This window comes from Coturnix japonica, chromosome Z, assembly GCF_054131305.1.
Source record: "Coturnix japonica strain WE chromosome Z, WE-NBRP24, whole genome shotgun sequence".
NCBI classification, from domain to species: Eukaryota; Metazoa; Chordata; class Aves; order Galliformes; family Phasianidae; genus Coturnix; species Coturnix japonica.
Window position 1 is genome coordinate 59,711,924 of NC_140702.1, and position 22,196 is coordinate 59,734,119.

Genomic DNA, 22,196 nt, shown 5'->3' on the forward strand with positions numbered 1-22,196 from the left:
CGATGTAAGTTTCCAAGGCTTTATTCCCTGAGGGGATTAATCTGCCCCTCACTGAACGAGGGAGCCGTTCGTCTAACAACGCGTTCTATCGCGAATCTCCGCGCTCTGGCGGACACACTCTGGTGCAGCCGTTAACGGTTCTGGAGCGCGTTCCCGCGCTGTCCCCGCCCCTCGCGGCCCGCAGCGCCTGCTCCAAGGGCACCGGAGGGAGCGGCGCCATTCCCGGCGGAGCAAACAGCGCCTCCAGCGGCAGGAGGCCGGCAGCGCGGCAGCACCTCCGGAGCAGTCGAGTTTGCGGCTAGAGCGGCGGCGCGCAGGGACGCTCTGCCCATACGCCGCGCGCCGCTGTCCGCCTCGGTCCCGCCTCCGCGGTGCGTGCGGCCGTGCCGCGGTCGTGCAGGCTCCGCCATGATGAACAGCGGTGGGATCGGGGTGCCGCTCGGCTTCCCCCTGGGCCCCACGTCCGTCATCCAGGTCACGAACCTCTCGTCGGCGGTCACTAGCGAGCAGATGCGGACTCTCTTCGGCTTCCTGGGAGATATCGAGGAGCTGCGCCTCTATCCCCCAGAGTAAGCTCGGCCGGCTGCAGGGCTATGGGGGCCGAGGGAGCGGCGGGGCGGCGGGCGGGCGGCGGGAGGCGCGACGGGCCATCTTGACTACGGGCACCGCCGCCTCCCGCCGCGGGTCGGTCACGTGCCTCCGCCTTTGTATGGCCGCACTTAAGATGGCGGCTCCGGGTTGGGGGATCGGCCGCGTCCTTGGAGCGGGGCTGTGCCCTCCTGGCGTCTGATCCCAGTGCATTTGATCACATAACGGGCCCATAGATAGGAGGCGGTGCGGTTTGCTTGCCCTGATGCTTCAGCAAAGCTGGGGAGGAGAAGAGGCCATTTATACTGTTGCCTTTGTTGCCCTACGGTGTGAATGACATACGTGCCCTTTAGAACAATTTTCCCTTTTTACCCCTTGCAAAAATCACATAGGGCAGCAGAAAGAGTGTACATCGTTTGCATCCAGGTTATCTTGAGCTTTATACATTTTATTTTGTAATTCAGAGGAATAAGACTTAGGTCTTCTAAATAGCTAAAAATGTTGGAGCTTTTCCACTTCCATAATAGCTAAAAATGTTGGTGTTTTTCCACTTCCATGTCTTGCCGGGTTATGTAGTAGAATGTAAGGCAAATGGATGTTTTCTTGAGGCTTTCTGTCTGTGTGTAAAATTTTTCCTGTATGTGTACCTACAAGAAATACTAAAATCCAGCGCCATGGTAGGATTTGACTTGGGAACGTCAAGGTTATGCTGTGTTAAACATCAGTTCCTCGTAATTCATCTTTTTTTTTTTCCATAGGATACAGAATAGTGGTTACATATTTTACTGTTAATCTTATTTACTTTGTGTGTGTGCATGCACATAACTTCTAGAAATACACTTGTCCTTGCAAAACAGGTCTGGGCTTTTGAACTGATTTTCAAATTACTATCTTGGAAAAGGAAAAGGGTTTCATCCAATCCCCTTCTTGCTAAACAGAAAATATGTACTGCTTTTCACTCTCTGAACATGTTTTATAACAGCATAATGAAAAATTCAGGTAATTGTGCTTCACCGACAAGTCTGTGGGAAGCAGAAGAATTCCAAGCAAAAAGATGCTACAGTTTATGTCTGCAGTTTGTTGAAATTGTGTATAGCTGCTGCTATTTCTGTAAGGAATAATTTAGGCCCTAATTTTTAAAAAATCAATTGTTCCTATGATTTAAAAGGGAATTTTTATATTATAGGTGACATAAAGCAGAAATTCATGTTGTCCTAGCTTCAAATGTATTTCTGTAGGAAACTTAAAGTTGTAGTGTTTTCTGGAGCATCAGTTTTGTTACCTTCACAGAACAGTGAGAAACTTGCTCTTTGTTCAGATCTGGATTTGAAAAGCAGGATTTGGTTGGTTGAATTTGGTGAAGTAAAATCTTGTGGATACTGAACACGCAGTGACAAATGTTAATGTACTTTTAGAAATTTGTTTCTCATTGAGAATGAGGAGATGAGGGCATTTCAGCTTTCAGTAATTCCAGAATATTTGTGTTACTTTAATAGCATAAATAGAAAAGAAACAAACAACTGAAAGCTTTGATAGTAAGTAGTTAAGCAGGAGCTTCTGCTGAGATTGGATCTCGTTTGCTAGCCTTTGTTTGGAAGCACATAAAAAAACAATAAGTTCTTATTGTAAGATGTCTTATTATAAGATAATCTGTCACGTAGTATTAAGAGAATATTGCTTTTTGTAGATAAAGCAATGCTGAAAAAAGTTTTCATGTTGCATAGCATAGCATTGTAACTTGTTTTATGATTCTGCATTGAAGATACTCAGCATACAAACAAAATAATTGTCCTTAGTTTAGCTTAACAGGGTGAAGTTGTGTTCCCTTCTGTACTCATCATCTTCTGTTTAAGAAAAAACAAAACATAATTTGATGCCTGAAGTGCACATTTTTAATATTAATGGATGTGAACTTCCAGCAGTTAGTGAAGCATAGCAGTTAAGAGACTACAAAAGGGAATTTATTTGCTTTGTGAAGTCTGTGTACGTATGTCACACAAGTCTGTTGTTCTGAGCCTTATGCTCCTGTGGTTCTGATGCGCCAGGCCATTAGTTGACAGTTGCCCTTTCCGCCATGTGGCTGGAGGCAGGGCCCTTCTAGTCCTGGTTACTATATTTGTAACTCACTTCACATGAACGTGAACCAAAAGCCTCATTATCAAGAGGAGAAATAGGATTGTACCCTCCACTCTGTTCAGAGAACTGTTCACTGGAAATTGGAGTAGCGGTTTTCCTGGAATCTGTGGTTGTTTTCCCTGCCAACTCATGTACTCTTCCCTCTAAGGTTGAGGTGAGTTTTCCATACTGCCTCCTTACATTCTCTCTGTGGTCATGCAGGTGAAACCACAGGGTGACATGTGCTCACCTATCTCTTGAACAAAAACAACTTAGTTCTGGTAGCTGAGATTCTGGTTCATGCGGTTGGTGAGGAGGTTATATTCCTTTTGAGTTGCTGGACCTGTTGGGAAAATTCCTCCAGAACTGACACATGGGTCAGTAGGGAGAAAAATCAGCTTTATTTGAATTGTTGGAGTTGGTCAGCTAATTAATCCACCACTCCATCTTTGTTCCTCTCAGTCTTTCCAGGTCATTGCTGCCAATGACTTGGCATATGATGATAGGAGACTCCATACACACTTCCACCACATGTATCATGTATACTTGATGCTCTCTGGTCATTGTGATAGATACCCACCCACATCCTCCCACACACCTTGCCATGTACAGCCATCCTGCTTCAGGGTAGATCCCTGGGTGGTATTTTTAAATATTTTCTTCCCCAGAAATGAAGCCAGTAGCACATACAAAAGACAAACAATAAGATAATGCTACTTAGAATATCCCAGGTATATTCAGTTTTTCCACAACTATTTTAGCCTACTTTGAGTTGAGAGTGTACTTGCTGAAGAGGTTCTGTAGTGAGGTTCCTGAAATCTGAGAATGAGCACACTGCTGAGTACAAGTACCAAATTAAACCCATAATTGGTATAGCATGAGCACATGGTATATATAAACTAGCAAAACCATAAAGAAGTCTAGGCCTGCCCTCAAGAGACAATAAACATTCCAGAGTTAAGAAAAATAGCTTTGGAAGCAAGCAAACAATGTGAATGAAAAGAGCAGCATTGTGACCAGCAGCTGTTAAGCTAGTATGCTGCTCATAACAATTTTATTTAATGCATTCAGGTCAGATTGGTCATTATCTCAACCCTTTGAGCCCCACACTGGGCTGTCCTTGCTGGCAAGGCAGTATGAGGTGGTGAAATTTCATTGGCTCTGAACAGCAGTGCTCAGCAGCAACTAAAACACTGATGTGTTATCCTGATTGTTTTTTCTCTTGAAGGTAAAACAGTATCACACTGGACTCTGTGAGGAAAATAAACTGTTTCAGCTGAATCAAAGATAATATCTACGTACACACTCTATAAAGCATATATATTCCCTTTTTTCAATCAATTATGGTCTTTCTGAGTAAAAAATACAGGTTATGATTCACTTCTTCTGAGTCAATCATGTGTCAGTCGTATACTTTTCTTGTAGTCTATTGAAATTTAATTCCAGTAACAAATCTGCCTTTTTTTAGTTGAGAGGAAGCAAGCTGTGTTCTAGTATTTGTAAATTAAGTTGGTCAGAGTCAAGTGCCATCTTGGACCTTGTTTAGTTGGTATTAGTTGGGTTTTTCATTTTTTCTATTCTTCCCCTTTTTTGAAGTTGGAGCATTACATCTTGGCTTTGATTATGAGGTGATGATTAATTCTAGCCCTGTTTCACTGTAATTCATTGTGCACCACCCTGCTGCTGACTTGATGAAAAAGGAGAAGGTATCTGACTTAGTAGGGAGCAAGGATGGCATCTGCACATTTTGCATTTTCATGACTGTAGAACAAAAAGAAGCATTACGCTATGGTTTGTGGACCTGTTACCTTTGGAAAGAATGATTCCTTTTCAAACATTTTTCTGCATTTCTCCAGACTGCTATCATTCATACTACTTGGCTTTATGGGATGCAGGACTGTTCTATTTGAAAAGCTAAAAAGAAATACAGTTATTTACAGATTATATTAGATAGTGCTGGAATACTTGATGTAAAGTTCTTGTTATTACACAGATTTTGGAGGGGAAGAAGAAGAAGCCACCTTGACTTATAAAGTATTGAATGAAATAGAGGTTTTTTAAGATGGCTCTTCAGTGTTCTGGGTGGGATCCTGAAAACAGTGACTTATCCTCTCAGTTCATATCTAGAGACCAGTTTCTGTTTGGGTCTTTCATTTTGTATCCCTATTTGATTGGGATGAATTTGTAAATGAGTGTTAATTCATGCTGTGCTCTTCAGTACTTTGTCCTGATGTGTTTTATTTTCATTGATAAACCTCAGTTTATCAATTCTGCAGTCCCTGCTAATTAGGCTCCTCTTAGAAGGATGATTCCCATACTTGTTACAATACTGAAAACCTTGTATTCAGTGAAGGTATTTCTCAGGCAGCTGTAAGAGCTACTTTGTTACTTTTATTTTTCTGAAAGGAACATGAGAACTGTGAGTAAATCACCTTCGGATTCAGCATTGGGAGCGCTGGGGACTCCTGGCTCTGCAGAAATTGTTTCCATATGGTCATGGTCCTAATTTTAGCTACCTGTCAATGAGGTTTCATTGGCACTTAAAGCAATATTTCCTTTATTGGAAAACAAAATAAAACATTAATATGAATCTTCCTTTTGTGGACTGTTAATGGTGGCCTTTGTTTGTATTTACCTATTTTCTTACAAATATGCTGTTCTGATCTGTGGAAGGCTTTGCAGTGAAGGTTCAATCTGTAAAAATGATAACCTATGTGTAAGGGTCTTCAGTAACAGCAATTAGCAAGTAGAAGTCATGGAAGTGGGAAAAAGATTTTTTTAATCTTCTCTTATTTGTATTTAAATGTTAGACCAGCAGAGTTTTTCTGTCTGCTGTACTGATTTAACATTCTTGATTGTTGGCTTCAAAAACTTGGCCAATAAGCTTTGATTTCTTGACAATTTGTGTGTAAGATTTCTCCTGAAGACTTGTGCAGGTGGCTTTCAGTGCCTGAGGACCACTTTTATTCCACTTACTACCAGACCTGCGAATCTTTGTTCCATAAACAAAGCTATAACCTTGAGAGAAAGGAAATGCAGAGACTCTGAGAATTGCCTTTCCTTTTTTTTTTAACCAGCTTTTTATGAAAAGTGCTCAGAAGTAAAAGCAAGGAGCTATTATAAAATCCTGTCAGGAAACATGATTTCTTGTGATTTTTATTTTTGAATTTACTGGTACATACTGTAGTTGTACTTAAGCCTAAAGGAAAATAGGATGGGTGAATTATAGGTTACTCATTTAATCAAATGAGATCTGTTTTCCTCCTGAAGCGAAATACTTCATTAATTGTAAAGAGAGGTAGCAGGTGAAAACTGTGTGTAAAATTATGGTTAGGTAGAATGCAGAAATCCCCAAGGATGGGGAATACTGTAGTCACAGCCCATCTAGGACAAATTTTTAAACTAGTGAGTGTTGTTAGTTCTGCCTCAGGACCTCAGTCTGGATTTGTCATTTCTGTGTAGATGAGTGTCTGTAATAGAGCTTCTCATGTGCGTGGTCCTGGTTTGGTTGCAGGTCTGAGTTCCCATACTAAAAAAGAACAACTGCTATCATTGTTTACATGCACACAAGTCAGTTTACCATCTGCAAACCTTCCAGTGCTTACTGAGCTCCTACAGTGGCAGTACAGGGAGGCCTGTTATGTCTCCATTGACATAGGAGGGAGGTGTCCTGCAAGTCTGTGTTTGTGAAAAGCCACTGAGAAGCCACACTTGTGTGGGAAGTGACGCCCACTTTACAGTATGCAGTGAGTCTGCAAGAGGAAATGCTGTACTCTTTGCTTTATAGAGCGTTCTCTGAAACATACTGCATGGCAGTGGTGTTCTGTTTTTGTTTTTACAGATGTCCTAAAGTTATTTACATTGAAATTTACCAAATGTGCTGTTCAGGAAAGTATTAATTTGTTATCTTTCTTTTGGTTTAAACAGACATTCGTAAGAGCAGGAAGTGTGGCTTGTATAGTAGTAAAGAGGGCAGAGACTTTCTGTTTGTGGTGCAGGTACAGCTGAAATCTGAAGCTGGTTTGCAGGGTGTGACAGCTTTTGGCTGTTTACTCTAATCCACAAACTACTCCTACAGCTTAGAGTTGTTATTCAGCGTAGGAGACAAGTTAGATCTGAGGTGTGTAGTCCCAGTTGTCGTACTTTTTTGTCACACGCTCACAGCCAATTGGATTTTTGCAGGCTAAGTTGTTTGAAAGTGGGGAGACAAACTGTGTGTAGTGTTGAAAGCCCCACTGTAATACTGCTTTCCTTTGGATCAAATAGAGTGGCCATTTTTTAGACCTCACGGTGTTCTACAGTGACTGTATTGCAGAGGAGGTCTTAGAGGTGCATTCAGTTATTCCATGAGATCTTACTTTAGTTGGTTATTTATGTTAGTGTATTCCACACTAGCACCTTTCTACAGATATCTCCTCCTGAGAGAATTTTTCTTTTCACTTTTCCAGTGAGTTACCAGATTAGCTTAATCCTCAGAAGAGAGTTTGTACCCAAACTACTTCTTGGAGCCTAGTTGAAACACTGTTCTTTTGTTAATATTTTTAACACACTTTCCAAATAGCTTTCAAGATTGAAATCACGTAGCTGCCTCCATTGCTGTTGAAATTTACACGGATTGTTTATGATTCTGCCTTGTCCAGAATCATATTCTTCAGTTAGCAGTGATTTTTAAAGAGAAAAAAGCCAAGAGATGTTAGAAGTCTTCAGCAGACTGGACTGTGGAACTTTCACTGGAGGCTTCTGCTGTTTGGGTTGTGATGGTAGCATGTGTGTTTAAAAAACCTAAACAAAGAAATGAATTCCTCTTCCCTAGAAAGCCAAAGAAAAACAACCCCATCATAAAGATGCTGTAGCAAACATCTTTGCAGTGATTGAAATCCAACTCTTTATAATGTGTAAGATTAGATGTTGTGTGCAAACATTTCTGATGAGGACTTAGAAAGTCATCTGCTATCAGCTGTGATGTTTGGAAGTATTCTGAATCAAGACCTTGCAGGCCATTCTGAATGTGAGCAGGCATGATTTATTTCTCTCCTGCTCCCTAAGCTGTGTGGACTAAGATTTGAAGGACTCACTGGTCTTATTGTTTGAATTTCCTACAAATGGGACTATGCAGAAGAAACAGAAGAAATATTAACTGTAGATTTACTATGAGATACTTTGATTCATGCTGTTATTTACAATAATATTGAACTGTGTAACACCATATAGTAAGATTTGTAAAGATAGTAAGTCTTGTAAATTTGAGATTTTGGCTTATGCAAGTTTTTATTAAAAAGAAGGAGATGATGTGCTTTTTTTTAGTGCCGTAAAAGTCAAATTATGGCCTTTCAGGTAACATTTCCAGGAAGTCTGAAAATGTCTTTAATTTAAGAAATTCTGGTTAAAAATATGCATATGTACGTTATTCAATATGAGTGATTGCTTTTTCCCTTTTGTCTTGCAGCAACGCACCTCTTGCTTTTTCCTCCAAAGTATGTTATATTAAGTTTCGTGAAGCATCAAGTGTTGGTGTGGCCCAGCATCTAACCAACACGGTTTTTATTGACAGAGCTTTGATAGTTGTGCCCTGTGCAGAAGGTTAGTATTTCAGTCATTCTTCTGTAATGTTGGTCTTTGTCCTGTCTGCTAATTGTTTTAAGCTTTCAATGTAAGGAGGTGGTTCTCTGTTGTTACTTTGTTTTTCCTTTTTTTACAGTTTTTTTATTTTAGTGTTTGGGGGTGGGGGAAAAAAAAGTGCCTTGATAGAAAAATGAAATTAGAGTGAAGAAACGTAGCTATGGAGATTTAATTTAAATTCAGCATTAGGAAAAAGAAGATCTGATATAAATAAGGATAATTCAATTTTCCATTGTTTTTACATATTTGGGAGGACACAAAGGTAATTTTGTCCCCTTAAAGGTGATTTTTATCTTGGCAAGCTTATTCCCACACAAAGTTCTCACTGAAGTCAATGGGGCACTGAATATGTTAAGTAATTTCCTTGCAAAGATAACATGGAAGTTTAGATTTTAATGTATAACTTTTGGTCTGTGGCTTGTTTTCTTTGCTGTTTCTGTTTTTTATTTTTTTTTTCTTTTGGTTACATTGATTATTATTATTGTTATTATTTTTCAAATCAAAATTTGTCTTGTTGACATGCACTGTATGCATTTGGCCATTTTAGATTTACATAATTTAAAATAGTTAGTATTCATGGTGATAATTACTGATTGAATGTGTTTGCCTCCTAGTGTAATAAAAAGATTGCAGTTTTCCCTTGCTGTTACTGTTGAAAGTAATACTTTGCAATAAAAAGACTTTCTTACACACTTTCATAAGTATGTAAGAAATTGTTCTTCTTAGAATTTTTGGCACCTTTTGAAAAATGCATTTATCTGCATATAATGCTTCCAGAATAAAATATTTTTATAACTCCTAGTAAAGATGTTTGGTAAATAGTAATTTTACGAGCGTTCCCTTAAGAATGCCGAGGCCATACTTTGCAGGTGTGTAGAATGTGAGGGTATTCTTATTGTTGATACGCCAAATCTGAATGCAGTCCTACAAAGCACTACTGTTGCTGAATTCCATGTATACAAATAACTGGAGTTTGGCAGAGCCCCATTGACTTCACTGCGATCCTTGTGGAATTGAGCATTGGCCCATTTGGGTCTAGAAGACTTTTTACCTCACTGGAATAGAAACATTCCAGATGATGAAGTGAGGCTTTCTTCACTTGAAGTATGGTAGCTGTTTTGCCATGAAAAAAAGAGCCTTAAATGATTGAACAGTAAACTGCTGCAAATTCAGAAGTACTTGCTATTAGCATGGGTTCCTTTACTGCAAGAGTCAGGTTTTGTTTTAAGAAAAGCTGATGACTTTTTGGAGTTTGTTAATGGTGATCTCAGAGCACCGTTTTTTTCCCAGTCTTACTCCATTCTCATCTGAATAGTATAAGGTTAGTGCTGCAGTGATCACGGTCTGAGATGTTCTAGCAAACTCTGACAAGTCTACAAAATGTCTTGGACTCTAAAGCTACACTAAGTAACAATCATAATGATCTATAATACATGTGCATATTCTCAAAGCCTTTAGTGTGAGCACATATTTTTTGACTTTTTGAAGCCTAGATTTTTAGTTTTTTATTATGCCTTGCTTTGTGGCATTTTTAGTTTTTTGTTTTTCTTTGATCTTGTTCTTAAACTGCAAAGAGTGCCCTGTCCACTTAAAATTTTGGGTAGGCAAAATGCATGAAACAAGAGCCCTGATTATTAAAAAATTGCCCCTGAACAGTTGCCTACAGCTTATTCAGGACTGTAGTTTTATTTTTCATCCAAAAGTCCTTAACACTGGTTCAGTACTGCCAGAGAGGGAAGATTGTCGCCAAATGAATGAACAGCACATCCTGGTGTTTTTCTTGTGATGAGATCACTGCCTGACGTGATTTGGCAACAGGCAGGTAAAGCTACATTTTCCTCTGTCTCTTGATGGTAGACAGCGAGTGGAAGGAGAATGAAATGAAAGTTCTGAGAACTCTTGTTCTAGACCCGTTTGTAGCTGACTTAGCGGGTGTTTCTGAGACAGTCTATTGCACATAAATTGCCACTGTTCCAAACAATTCCAAATCTTGCGGAGGTTTGTGTATAAGTAAGTGAACAAGTGACTGGGTTGCGAGGAAAATTTTTTTAGAATGTAATAATGCTATTTTTATGCAACTTTCCAACAGGGTCACTGATGTGAATTTATGAAAATGTGAATACATACAGATTTGACTTCCTGAGGAGTTTATTGTGTGGGGTAGACATGGTTTTGGAGAACACAGGACAACATTTTTGATTCACGATGTATGATAGGATTCATTGGTAATGGAGACAGTGGAGTGTATCACAAGTTTTAAAAGTAGCAACGGCTATATTTTACCACTATATTGTTAAATTATACTGTTAGCTAATGGTGCCAAGAGTGAAATGTTTCATGCGCCGAATTGAACACAGGTGAGAGGTAAAATGAAACTCTGAAAATTTGGTTTTAAAAACCAGAATAAAATCTGAAATTTGGAGTGTATTCTAACAATGTTAAATCAGGGGGGCATGAGGACAGGGATACAATGATATCAATGTTAATTTTGTGACATTTAATAAACAGTTTTACAAAAAATGTAACTGTAAATGAAGTAACGTTATGCAGCTGTCAAAATGTGACTTTCCTTTGTGTGTATGAGTAGCTTTTTCTTTAAATGTTATGCTTTGAGAATGCAAAGGTTGAAAGATAACAAAGATGCCACCCTAATCATTCTAAATTTTATGTCCACATTATCTGGTAGATGGATTTTGACTATTAATTTGGTTTTGTATGTTTTCTCTGTGTGATATTTGTGCATTATTAGATGACTAGACTGGCCAAGGCAGACCTGTTACACTTGCCTGAGTTAGGCATTGTTTGCCATGCCACTAAACCTGCCGTCAAGTGAAACCTTCATGGGGGAAATGAGATCGAAGTCTGGCCTGCTGAAGATGGACGCCCTGTCTCTGTTTTTATTTTATTTTGCTTTCTTTCCTTTGTTTTTATTATTATTATTATTATTATTTTGTTTTATTTTGTTTTTATTTTATTTTGTCCCTTTTTGTTTTGTTAAATCTCTTTCCCTTGTATTTGTGAACTGGTACTTCAGTTCTGTAAAAATGGTGTTTTGTAAAGGGTTCACAGTGTTTCATTTTAAAGTTTGACCTGAAGCTGCTTATGAATGGTGGATGGTATTCGCAAAGTGTGATTAGCTGAGTTTTGTGCTGCAAATTTTGGATAAAATTTCACTTGGAGTACATTTAAGCATCTGAATTCAGCAGATGAGCACACTGGGACAGAAGACTGAAATAGTGAGAAATACATGAGTTTTAAGATGCATTCTTTCATATGTTATGCTTTACGATTTCCTCTTGGAAAAGACAGTTAAAATTCTTAGTTTCTGGAGACATTAAGTTTGCAGAATATAGTCATAACCTTTCTCTGCTGTTTGTCTCTCTTAGCAGAGTGGTTTTATTTAGATTGCATGGTCTGTTTAAAAGAAGGCTTTCCATTTATGTGTAATATAAAGAGTTTATAATAATTATTTATGAAATTGAAATTTAATGGATACTGAATGTGTTGAAACCCTTGCTTCTGATGAGATCTTGCTCCAGTGAGGTCAGTGGCAGCAAAATGTCATCCTTTTGTTTTCACAATTTTCAGAAAAACTGTTTACCACTCATAAGTACAAACGCAGCCTGAGGTTCTGATTAGAACGTGTTATGTGAGGCACATTGTCTTTTAACACTGTTGTCTGTGGGAAGACTGAATCAGTTCTGTATGCATGTGTATGTGTGTGTGTATTGCACTTATACATGCTTCGGTGGTTGTTACCTGAAGAGGAGGTTTTATTTTTTTTAAAAAGACTCCTTAGTCATCACACAAGCCCTGGCAGCTGATGCTGGAGTGATTGAGAAGGTTGTCATCTCTAGGTGATGTTCTTACTTCTTACTTTGGAATGGAACCCCTAAAGCAGAATCAGTGGGCAGGTGGTGTGTCTCATGCTCAGGCACTGCTCTTCTCAGCTAAGCGTGTTAATACCAATTGGTTTCACTTTGGTAACCCAGCAAGCTGTGAACTGGGAAGAGCTTTGCTTCATGATCTCTCTTGGATTTGTCTGTGGCAGTTGAGGTAGTTGCCAGTAGTTTTAATCTCTTTAATCACTGCTGCTAAATCCAATAGGAGTCATGAACTGGATCACACAGAAGCTATTTTGAAGTGTGCATTTGCCACTGACTTAACATGGCGGGAAAGTAACAACTGTTTTAAATTATGTTTAAAGTAGATGTGAATGAAAGATACCTTTAAAACAAACCTACTACTGTGGTTGTTCTACAGGCAGGATTAAGCACATAGGTTAAGTATGAAGAACAGGAAATTATTTTCTTCTGCACACTTAAAAGAAAAAAAAATTACATTTACTGCCTGCTTAACACAAACATTTTTTTGGAGCACTTAGCAAAATGGTTGCTGGTTTGAACCAGGTTGGCTAAGACTCCTTAAGCCCTTGGATAATAGAAGAAAATAACAATTGTAACATGTATTTAGTGTGAGACCACCTCCTCTGAAACAGACCCTGAGATGCTTCTAGGCAGTGTGGAGCCAAACTACATTTGCTTCCAGATCACATTGCGAAGCAGAGAGGAATGAAGTAAATGGTCACAGAGTCTATAATTTTCTAAACAAACAAAAGCATCTAAGAAATATTTCTGTGGATATGATATATATGTGACATATGTTTCCATTATTAGAAAATACGTATTTTTAGCTCATTTCCATCTAGCTTCAGTTTCAAATAATGAGTTTTAAATCCAAATTGGTTATCTTAAACAGTTTTTAAAGTGTCTTAATTTGGTTTTTCACAAGCCACAAGTTTTGTACCTTTGTGGCCACATATTCTCTTATTCATACATTTGTTGTGTTAAAACTCCAAAACATAAAGGCTGTATTTAACTTAAGAGGTTATTTGGCCTCACCTATTGATTTGTTCAGGAAGGCAGATTTGCCCCTAGTTTATTTTCTATAAAATTGATTTAAGGTTTGAAAAAAAGCTTAAAAGCTGGAGGAAGGAACCTGTGAAAAGAGAGTAGCTCAGGGGGAGGGGAAGAACAAAGCACAAGCAGATCTTTCTTTGTGCTGTGGAACTGACCAAATGGAGTTTCAGTTAAAAGAAAACATTACATTGTTAGGCATCCTGGTTATTTGGGTAATGATGCTGCTAGCTTGTTATTTAGACACATGTACTCTTCGTTCTTTGAACTTCTGTTAGAAGTGGCTTAAGTGAAAGTGCTCACCTGATTCTTTAAGCAGTGCTTGAGCAAATGAATAATTTGTATTATTTCAGCAAGATGGCCTGTGTGCTTGAAGTTTAGGCTCGAATTTAATTCTCTAAATTTAACTCACTGTCTGTTAATTATGTGCCTAACTTCATTCCTGTTTCAAAGGGCTAAATGCCTTAAACATCTGAAAAATTTATTTGGTTAAGTATGTATTGAATTGGCTGTATGTAAGTGCATACTTAAATTAGGCATATGCTTATGTACGTTGCTGGCCAAGGATCAAAAAGAGAGTGCGGACACACCACTCTAGGAGCTGTTTTTGTGACTGAATTTACTTGATCCACATGTGTAGACTCTATGGAAACCTGCATGAGGATGTGGTTAATGGCAAGAAGCTGCCTGTTCATGAAAACGTCTGGTAGTTAATGGTCTAGCTCATCGGTCACCTGAAAGCACCTCAATACTTTGATTTGCAGAAGAACTGGTATATAACTGTATGCCTAATTTGCATGCACGGTTACTAGAACTGTATATTTGAAAGCCTGTTTAGTTAGCTACGTAGTAGGCAGGGTATGCAGTGAAGTACCCAATTATTGTGAGCAGTCAGGCAGATCAGGTGCACCTCTCCTTGCATGCCTGACTTCATAATGAGTGCTGAACATTGTGATGACTCAGATTCATGCATGTTTTTTTTTTTAAAAAAAAAGCCCTGGAAGACGTTATTGCACAGTTAATTCTTGAGCGCTAATTATTTTCCTATTTTTCTCCTTTAGATAGAAAAATCAAGTGCTTTGTTACATGTTAAGGAGCAAGGTGCCTCAAAACTAAACATAAATAAAATAATGTAAATAGGAGGCATGAGAGAAAAATGGGTACTGTTATTTTATCTATTCTATTCCATATATGCTACATATAAATTTATTTTAATTTAGATTTGTTTTGTTCTTTGGTCACATCCAGTTGTAACCCAGTCCTTGCTGCAGATCTTTAATACTGGTTTGCAATACTTTTTTTGCTTTTATTTTTTTTTAAAGTAGTACAATTCCTATAGGTTTTACTGGAACTCATATAGTTAAAATTAGACAGTATTTTGGGACTTACATTGTGTTTTGTATATATTGAAGTTAGAGATTAGCAGATAAAAACATAGACAGTTTTATTTAAAGAGAAGTCGTGTAGATCCTTTGAGTATTAAAAAAATGTTTAAATAAAAACTTTTGTTAAAATGCATGTGGTAATAACAAAGGGCTCAGAAGCCAGCATACATACTGTTATGCCAGGAGTTTTGAGAACATAATTAATACCTGGTATAAGCAGAAGTTGCTGCTGCAGTTTTTCCTGTGTAGTGTTTGTAGTTGCTTACTCCCCTTGGCATTTCAAATCTGATAGATACATTTAATTGTTTTATCTATTACATTACTATTGACCTACCACCACTTTTAAAATTTTTGAAGATTTTATGGTGTTAATTTAGCAGTCTTATTATAAATAAATTTGAAAGAAACCTGTGTTTAGAACAGATTACTTATTGTTTAAACTGCTAGCATGACAGGGAGAGTATAATCTGGTTGAAAGGGTACAAAATACATAGCTTAGGAAAATACGGATTGCTTAGCTGATCAGTTAGGATTTTCTTGTGCCTCGTGAAATTTACAGCTAATTCATTAAAGCTTCATATAAACTGAGATGACTTAGAATATATGACAGTACAAATATAGATTTTTCTTCCTTCCCATACTCCTGATTTCACTTGCAGTGTGTATTGAATCACAGTAGCTTTTATTTAATTTTTATTTATTTCTGCATCAAAAGTAGGTAGCGTCAAAGTAGAGAAAAGCACAAATTTCAATTAGCTCATACATGTTTTTTCTTTTTTTCTTTTTCTTTTTTTTTTTTTTTCTTTTACTGATTTGGTTATTTGCCATTTCTGGGGATTAAACTTTAAAAAATGTTCTTCTTTTCTGTATCTGATGTTCTGTGTGCTATTAGTGATGCAGCCAACACGAACGGTTGTCATGTGTAAAACAACTTTCGATCACCGTGAAAGCACCGCCCTGGGAAAGCGTCCATGCTTGATATCGTTTGGTTCATGAACATTAAGTTTCCAGTACAGGTGACCCATAGCTCAAAGTGTTAAATAATTGTGTACATATTCAGTTTTTAAAATAATGATCCATTAATGAGTTTGCTAGTCTTTGAAGTTTTTCTCACTTTTGTTTTTCCTAGTAGGGCAGGGTAAAAGGAGAATCTTAAGTTCTTATTTGTTTATTTGTAAGGATCTGGTAGATAGATTCATTCTTATTTATTACATTTTTAAATGCAAGGGTAATTATAAAATAATAGTAAGAGTAACATTTGTGTAGTGTTCCAGCTCTGTATAATGCTTTCATTTGCTTCTTCAGGTAAAATCCCAGATGAAGCCAAAGCCCTGTCTTTATTGGCGCCTGCTCCTACTATGACAAGCCTGATGCCTGGTGCGGGGTTGCTTCCAATACCTACACCAACACCTTTAACAACAGTAAGTAAAATTCATTTGCTGTTTGATTTCGGGTTTCATCTGTGTTGAAAAACATTTTTAATGTTATGAGAATAAAAGCTGTACATGCTACATCAGTGATGTCCTCCTGTATATAAAGTCATTCAGGGTTTAGCTGTGGTGCCCCTTTTGAAGGTAGGTCATGAGGTGTCTGTGCCTAACTTTTCCTGAGTGTTCCTTTCGTATTTTTAAATTGCAGAACAGTGGGTGTAAATTTATTGAGGGAACTCAATACATGTACAGGATTACGGATATAATACTTCACAATTAATCATGTGAACAAGGTGAATAGTGCTTTTTCATTTCTCTAGCTCCTTCACTGACAACCACTGAGAAGAATCTGGCTCCACTCTTTTTACACTCTTTATTTACATTCTCTCACTAGAAACTTTACTGCTCTGTTAGAACATTCCCCAGCCTTTTCCTATCCAGAATAAAGAAACACAGGTCTCGCAGACTCTCCTTGTAAGACTGGTGCTCCAAGGCACTTCAGCTTTGTGGCTCTTCAATGGATGCATTCTGGTTAGGTCTGTTTCTCTTTTGCAAATGGAAGGCCCAGAACTGGACGCTGGATTCCAGATTTGGCACCACCAGCACTGAGAAAGGCCACGTGTCACCTTCCTTGTCGGCTCACAACTTCTATTTTAAAGAGCTGCTCAGCATACTGCTCTTTTTCTTGACTGCAAAGGTGCACTGCTGACTCATGCTCCCCTTGGGGTCCAACAGAAACATCAGTTCTTTTTCTGCCAGCTGGCCTTCCAACCAGTCAGTACCCTCACTGTACTGGGAGCTGTTCCTGTCCATGTGCACAGCCCTTTGGTGTACTACCAGCTCTTACCAGTTCAGTGTTGTCTGCAGACTTGCTGAGGGTGTGTTCAGTTCCACTGGATGGGCCACTGGTGAAGTTAAACAGAATTGTTTAGGTCTGTCAACTGGAACATAACACCACTGATTGTTTTTCTATCTAGACTAGCTCTTATGTACAAATTGTTGTTTTGGTTTTTTTTTTGTTGTTTTTTTTTTTTTAAGTGAGGTTATTATTAACCAGTATTCCATTTCTATTTAAATTTTGTGTTCTGGAGAGTAGCAAGCTGTGGTAAATATCACTTACTGGATCTTGAAATTGTTACTATATGCTACTATAGTATACTAAGTTCTGAGACAGCTCGTGATAAAGAGGACAAACTAGACCATTCAGGCTGATCTATGTTTCTTTCTACTCTGTGGCATAACATTGTCAGCTGATACATTTGAAAAGGAAAGTATGTAACTTGTGTTAAAACTTTTGTAGTATATGTTTGATATTTAAGAAATCTAAAAATAAAATAGAAATATATATAAAAAGGTTTTTTTTATTCTTTTCAGCCAATTTTATGGGTCACTCTCTAAGTGAGGAAAAGCCATTTACACTGCATCTTACTGTTACAGTGATGGTTATTTTACAACATAACAAAAGAAAATATGTTGTGCATACAGCAGGGAAAATGAAACCGTTCCCAGAAGGCTGCAGATATATTTTCATTGTTTTGCTTAAGAGTAAATTGTATTTTGGAAATAAATGACTGTACCATATTCTTTTTCTCTCCTTCAGCTTGGTGTTTCACTTGGCACTTTGGGAGCAATACCAGCAGCAGCACTGGACCCTAACATTACTGCCCTGGGAGAAATACCCCAGCCACCAATAATGGGGAATGTGGACCCATCTAAAATTGATGAAATCAGGAGAACAGTGTATGTTGGAAATTTGAATTCACAGGTAGGTTTTCGTTGTTGTTGTTGTTGTTGTTTGTATGGGAAATACTAATGGAAGACTCAGAATTGTTATTTGTGAATTATAATCATAGGAGCTCTCATTAGATTATGATGATTTTGTCATGGGGTTATCCCTAGATGTAAGTCCTGGCACAGGCCTGGGGAAAAAGGAAAAAAAGAAGGCATTTGCCGTGTGACCCAGCCAGCTCCGGAGGATGGGGAAGGGCAGAGAGGTAGCAGGTAGTTCTAAGAAACAGAAAACAAGCAGATAGTTCTAACACAGAGAACACAGTGGAAATGATATGAGGAGGAACAGTAATTTACTAAATGTAACCAAATCAAACAAAATGAGAGAGTGAAGAGTACCCAGAGTACAAGTCAAGCCACGACAGTGCTAGGGCAGCACGTGCTTTACTGGGTGGTGAGCTGAGATGGCCAGATGCAGAGAGCGGCTGGGGTCCAGTCCAGAGTCCCACCCCTCTTCCTCCTTGCACCGAGTCCTCCAGGGGTGCTGCCCCTCCTTTCCAGGAACTCAGAATGCCCAAAAAGGCAGTACAACAAAACCAGGATGTTATGTTGTTAACTGCCACTGCTCTGCATGGTGCTCTGATGTGGAATACTGACAACAGAAGTCACAAAACCACAACAGGTTTAAACAAAGAAACGAATAATGCTGTTTTTGGTTACTAGCGATATCTTTAGTTCTGAATGGTCCTGCACCAGATCAGACCAGATTGTGGAAGTTGCTCTAGCAGGGTCCTGGAGAAATCTCAGTGCAGCAGATTTGAGGATATGTACATAAGATTGCGTGTGTTGATCAATTGTGTCGTATTAGCTGAATAATGCCTTTGAAGATGCAAGATTATGATAGCTGTCCTTCACCGTAATACTGTGCGGATCTTAAGTACAGTAAAAAGGCATTCACCCAAACCCTAGTAGAAGGTTAGTGATTTCTCTTATTTGAAGTTGCAAAACCAGCCTGAGAATCTTCACGTTTCTGTGATAGAAATGCTCGGTGTCTGAAATATTTAATTTCAGCAGTTATTGATCAAAAAGCAATTGCTTTGATGGATGGCAGTAGAAGTATTTGTTTGAGGGTTTTATTTTATTGCTGAAGGAGCTGTTAGAGTGTAAAAGTTCAGTTGATTGCAATAAAATAAAATCTGTAAGAGAGCAGAAAAACAGATAAAAGATGAGTGTTGTGATATTGGTTTTTGTTCATTTGTTTGTTTTTACTTGATTAAAAGTTGTAATAGCAGAAATAGCCTGGACATATGTGTATAAGCAAATTCCATATCAGTTATTTCAGAGCGGTTGCTTGAAAAGCTCAGAATCCTATGCAAGTTTATTTATAGCCTGAACTTTTGGGGCTTTTGGTTGCAGTATTTTCTTTTAGATTAAAGGAAGGAAAAACAATGTCTCAAAAAAAAAAAAAAAAAAGTAAAATAGCCAAAATTAGTGTCACCTGCGAAACAACGGTGAGGTGTTTTTCCAAAACATAGAGATTTTTTTATTACCTAATATAGTGTATGATCGCTTTTTATTATATATTTTACTTCAGCTATGTTCTTTGGCTCTTTCTAGACCACAACAGCTGATCAGCTGCTTGAATTCTTTAAGCAAGTTGGAGAAGTCAAATTTGTGCGAATGGCAGGTGATGAGACTCAGCCAACACGATTTGCTTTTGTGGAATTTGCAGACCAAAATTCTGTACCTCGAGCTCTTGCCTTTAATGGAGTTATGTTTGGAGACAGACCACTAAAGTAAGAAATTAATTATCCATATGAATATTGAATGAGAGATTTCTCAATATTGTTATGTATTTGTGACTCTGATCTGCATGTAAACATAATAATACATATTTTATCAATATAAGTATCTACTGTTACCACCCTGGAACACTTATGAACTCTGATTTCAAAATAAGAAGAATGTGATTAGCAGAGAGTAAAATATACTTACATTTAATCTTGAGGCAGCGATTGCTTTAACAAGGAGAGAAACTGCAAAGGCCTATGTGCTGATTAAGCTTTTCATTATATGTTTTTCTTCAGCTGTGCTCTTTGTCTCTTTCTAGACCACAGCAGCTGATCGGAGTCATCATATATAGATGACTCTGTAATGAGTTTTAAATTTGAAATTTAATCTAAAATTGAAACTGAGATTCCTAGACTTGAACCTTTATTTATTCAGAATGACACACAAATGCAGTACCTCATTTATTTTAAATATTTGAAAGGAGTAAAAGGCACACATTTCAGGTAGTTAGATGGCAGGTGATCATTATGTAAAATATGTAGTTCAATGAACTTCGCAATTTTTAGTCAGACGTGGAACTTGAGGTAGTTTCCTTTCTTATTTTTCACTTTCTTTTTCAAGTATTTGTGAAATAAAGTTTTTATTTTTCCTTAATTTAGAATAAATCACTCCAATAATGCAATAGTGAAGCCTCCTGAAATGACACCACAGGCTGCTGCCAAGGAACTGGAAGAAGTGATGAAGAGAGTAAGGGAAGCTCAGTCTTTCATATCTGCTGCTATTGAGCCAGGTACGTATATTACGTTTAGTACTAGACAGGCATGTTCATTGTGCTCCTTGGGACATGCTATTAAGAGCACTTTCAGACACAGGAAAAAGTGTAGCTGAATAACGTGTAGGAAGAAGTGAGAATAATCACTGTTTTCTTCATGTAACAGAACAGTAGAAGTTGGCTTTTTTGTTTTGACACATATTGTCTTCACATACGTGGGTATTGAACATTTTAAAAACCAGGAGGACAATTTGAATGTATTGAATGTTGATGCTTCTTAAGTTCAAAGTACATTGAAACTCTTACCGTGAAATTGCTTTATGCTTTGTTTGGTTCTTCTTTAGCACACATTAGTGGTGTGGTTTCTTGATCAGGGAGCTAGCATTCAGGTGGAAGCACCAATATTATGCTTGCTTAATCTACAGCAGACTACTTTAGTCCCTGTTGCCGTGCTTTTTTTCATGCTCACCCAAGAATGAGCAAATGAGTTCAGGAAATGAATTTAGGATAAAACAATGTGTTGTAATGAACTCTTTTTCATCCATATTAGTTGCTTGATCCCTGTTAACACTGAAATGGCTGGTCTAGGAGAAATACTTCTCATGGATTGAGAGGTTAGACGGGGCTTTTCAGTGTTGATTTCTGTAGACTTGTTCTGAATTCTAAATCACAGCATAAGACAGTCTGATTTTCTTGAACTTCTTAAGATCATCCTTTTTCGGTAGATCAGTGAGGTTTTGTCATTTTATTAACAAACCTAGTTTTCAGTGTATATACATTACATTGTGGGAAGTCTTGAGTTTTTGGAGACAGTTGAATTTTTTCTCATTTTTGGCGTTGAAATAAAAATAGCTCTAACATTTCCTCAGTGTAAAGCAGCAGAATGTCAATCTTTTCGAAAAGAGTCCATGCCAAAGTCTGCTGAAGTCACTGAGGTGGCTTCCAGGCCTTTGGATCAAACTTTTCAGCCTCTTCTCTCCATGCCTTCCTTTCCTTGTGGAATATAATTTGAATATTTGTACAGTGGTGTAAATGTCTAAAAGAACAGAAAACACTATAGATTACATTTTGTACTTGTTTTCAAAGTTATACCCTGTCTTCTAATTTATTCCGTTTTTCTCAGGTTATTATCTTTTTTTCTGAATAGTTACGTTAATAATATACCAAGAGGCAAACGTGTTGTAATCTTGTGCATTGTGGCAGCAACATAAATCCCTTCCTAATAGAGCTAGCTGTTTATAATTATCTGGTTTATGTGTACTGCTGCAGGATGGCTGCACTCAACGAGTATATGCAATGACTTTCTTGGATGTTTCTGAAGGATATTTGCAAAGAAGGAAGATGTGCAAAGAGTAGGCCCCTTGTACTATGTGTGGTACATTCCACTTGTGCCAGATTGTTAACTGGGATCTTTAAATGTTCTGAGCTTACACTGCAAAGTGGTTTTTTCCTCTCAGAGTCTGGAAAGAGCAGTGAAAGAAAAGGCGGTCGATCTCGTTCCCATTCTCGTTCAGAATCCAGGTCTAGCTCAAAATCCCGATCTAGAAGGAAAAGATCACATTCAAAACACAGGTAGGTTTGGTTTTTTTTTACTTTTGGAATAAGAGGTGATACTGTTTTTCTTCAGTACTGATGATTACTGGGATTATTTCTAAAGTAAGTATTGCTGTGAAAAACACAAATAGCTTATACTGGTCAGATCAGAGTAACTGAAATCTTTACATCCGAACAGATACTTTTTTGCTCTAGGTGCTAAGTGTTTTCAAAATTACATTCAGTGAAAGCACAGTGGAAGGTACTTTTAATGCTGTGTAACATATTTCATTCTATGACCTTGGTATTTTAAAAACTT

At 37.9% G+C, this 22,196-nt stretch overlaps 1 protein-coding gene across 16 annotated transcripts in view; it reads left to right on the forward strand.

Annotated features, from left to right (window-relative positions):
- The first annotated feature begins 373 nt into the window (after positions 1-373).
- Positions 374-22,196, forward strand: part of SREK1 (splicing regulatory glutamic acid and lysine rich protein 1) — a 40,186-nt gene continuing 18,363 nt past the window's right edge. For 4 of the 16 annotated variants that reach the window (XM_085528338.1, XM_085528346.1, XM_085528335.1 and 1 more), the window contains exons 1-8: positions 374-569; positions 8,150-8,283; positions 15,516-15,639; positions 15,929-16,044; positions 17,654-17,818; positions 19,399-19,577; positions 20,232-20,362; positions 21,802-21,916. In XM_085528338.1, coding sequence (XP_085384464.1) covers positions 15,982-16,044; positions 17,654-17,818; positions 19,399-19,577; positions 20,232-20,362; positions 21,802-21,916 — 653 coding nt within the window. In that variant the 5' untranslated portion in view covers positions 374-569; positions 8,150-8,283; positions 15,516-15,639; positions 15,929-15,981. Of the gene's footprint in view, positions 570-8,149; positions 8,284-11,071; positions 15,640-15,928; positions 16,045-17,653; positions 17,819-19,398; positions 19,578-20,231; positions 20,363-21,613; positions 21,917-22,196 lie in introns of all 16 variants that reach the window. The other 12 variants (XM_015848561.3, XM_015848564.3, XM_085528332.1 and 9 more) reach the window with 7 other exon arrangements.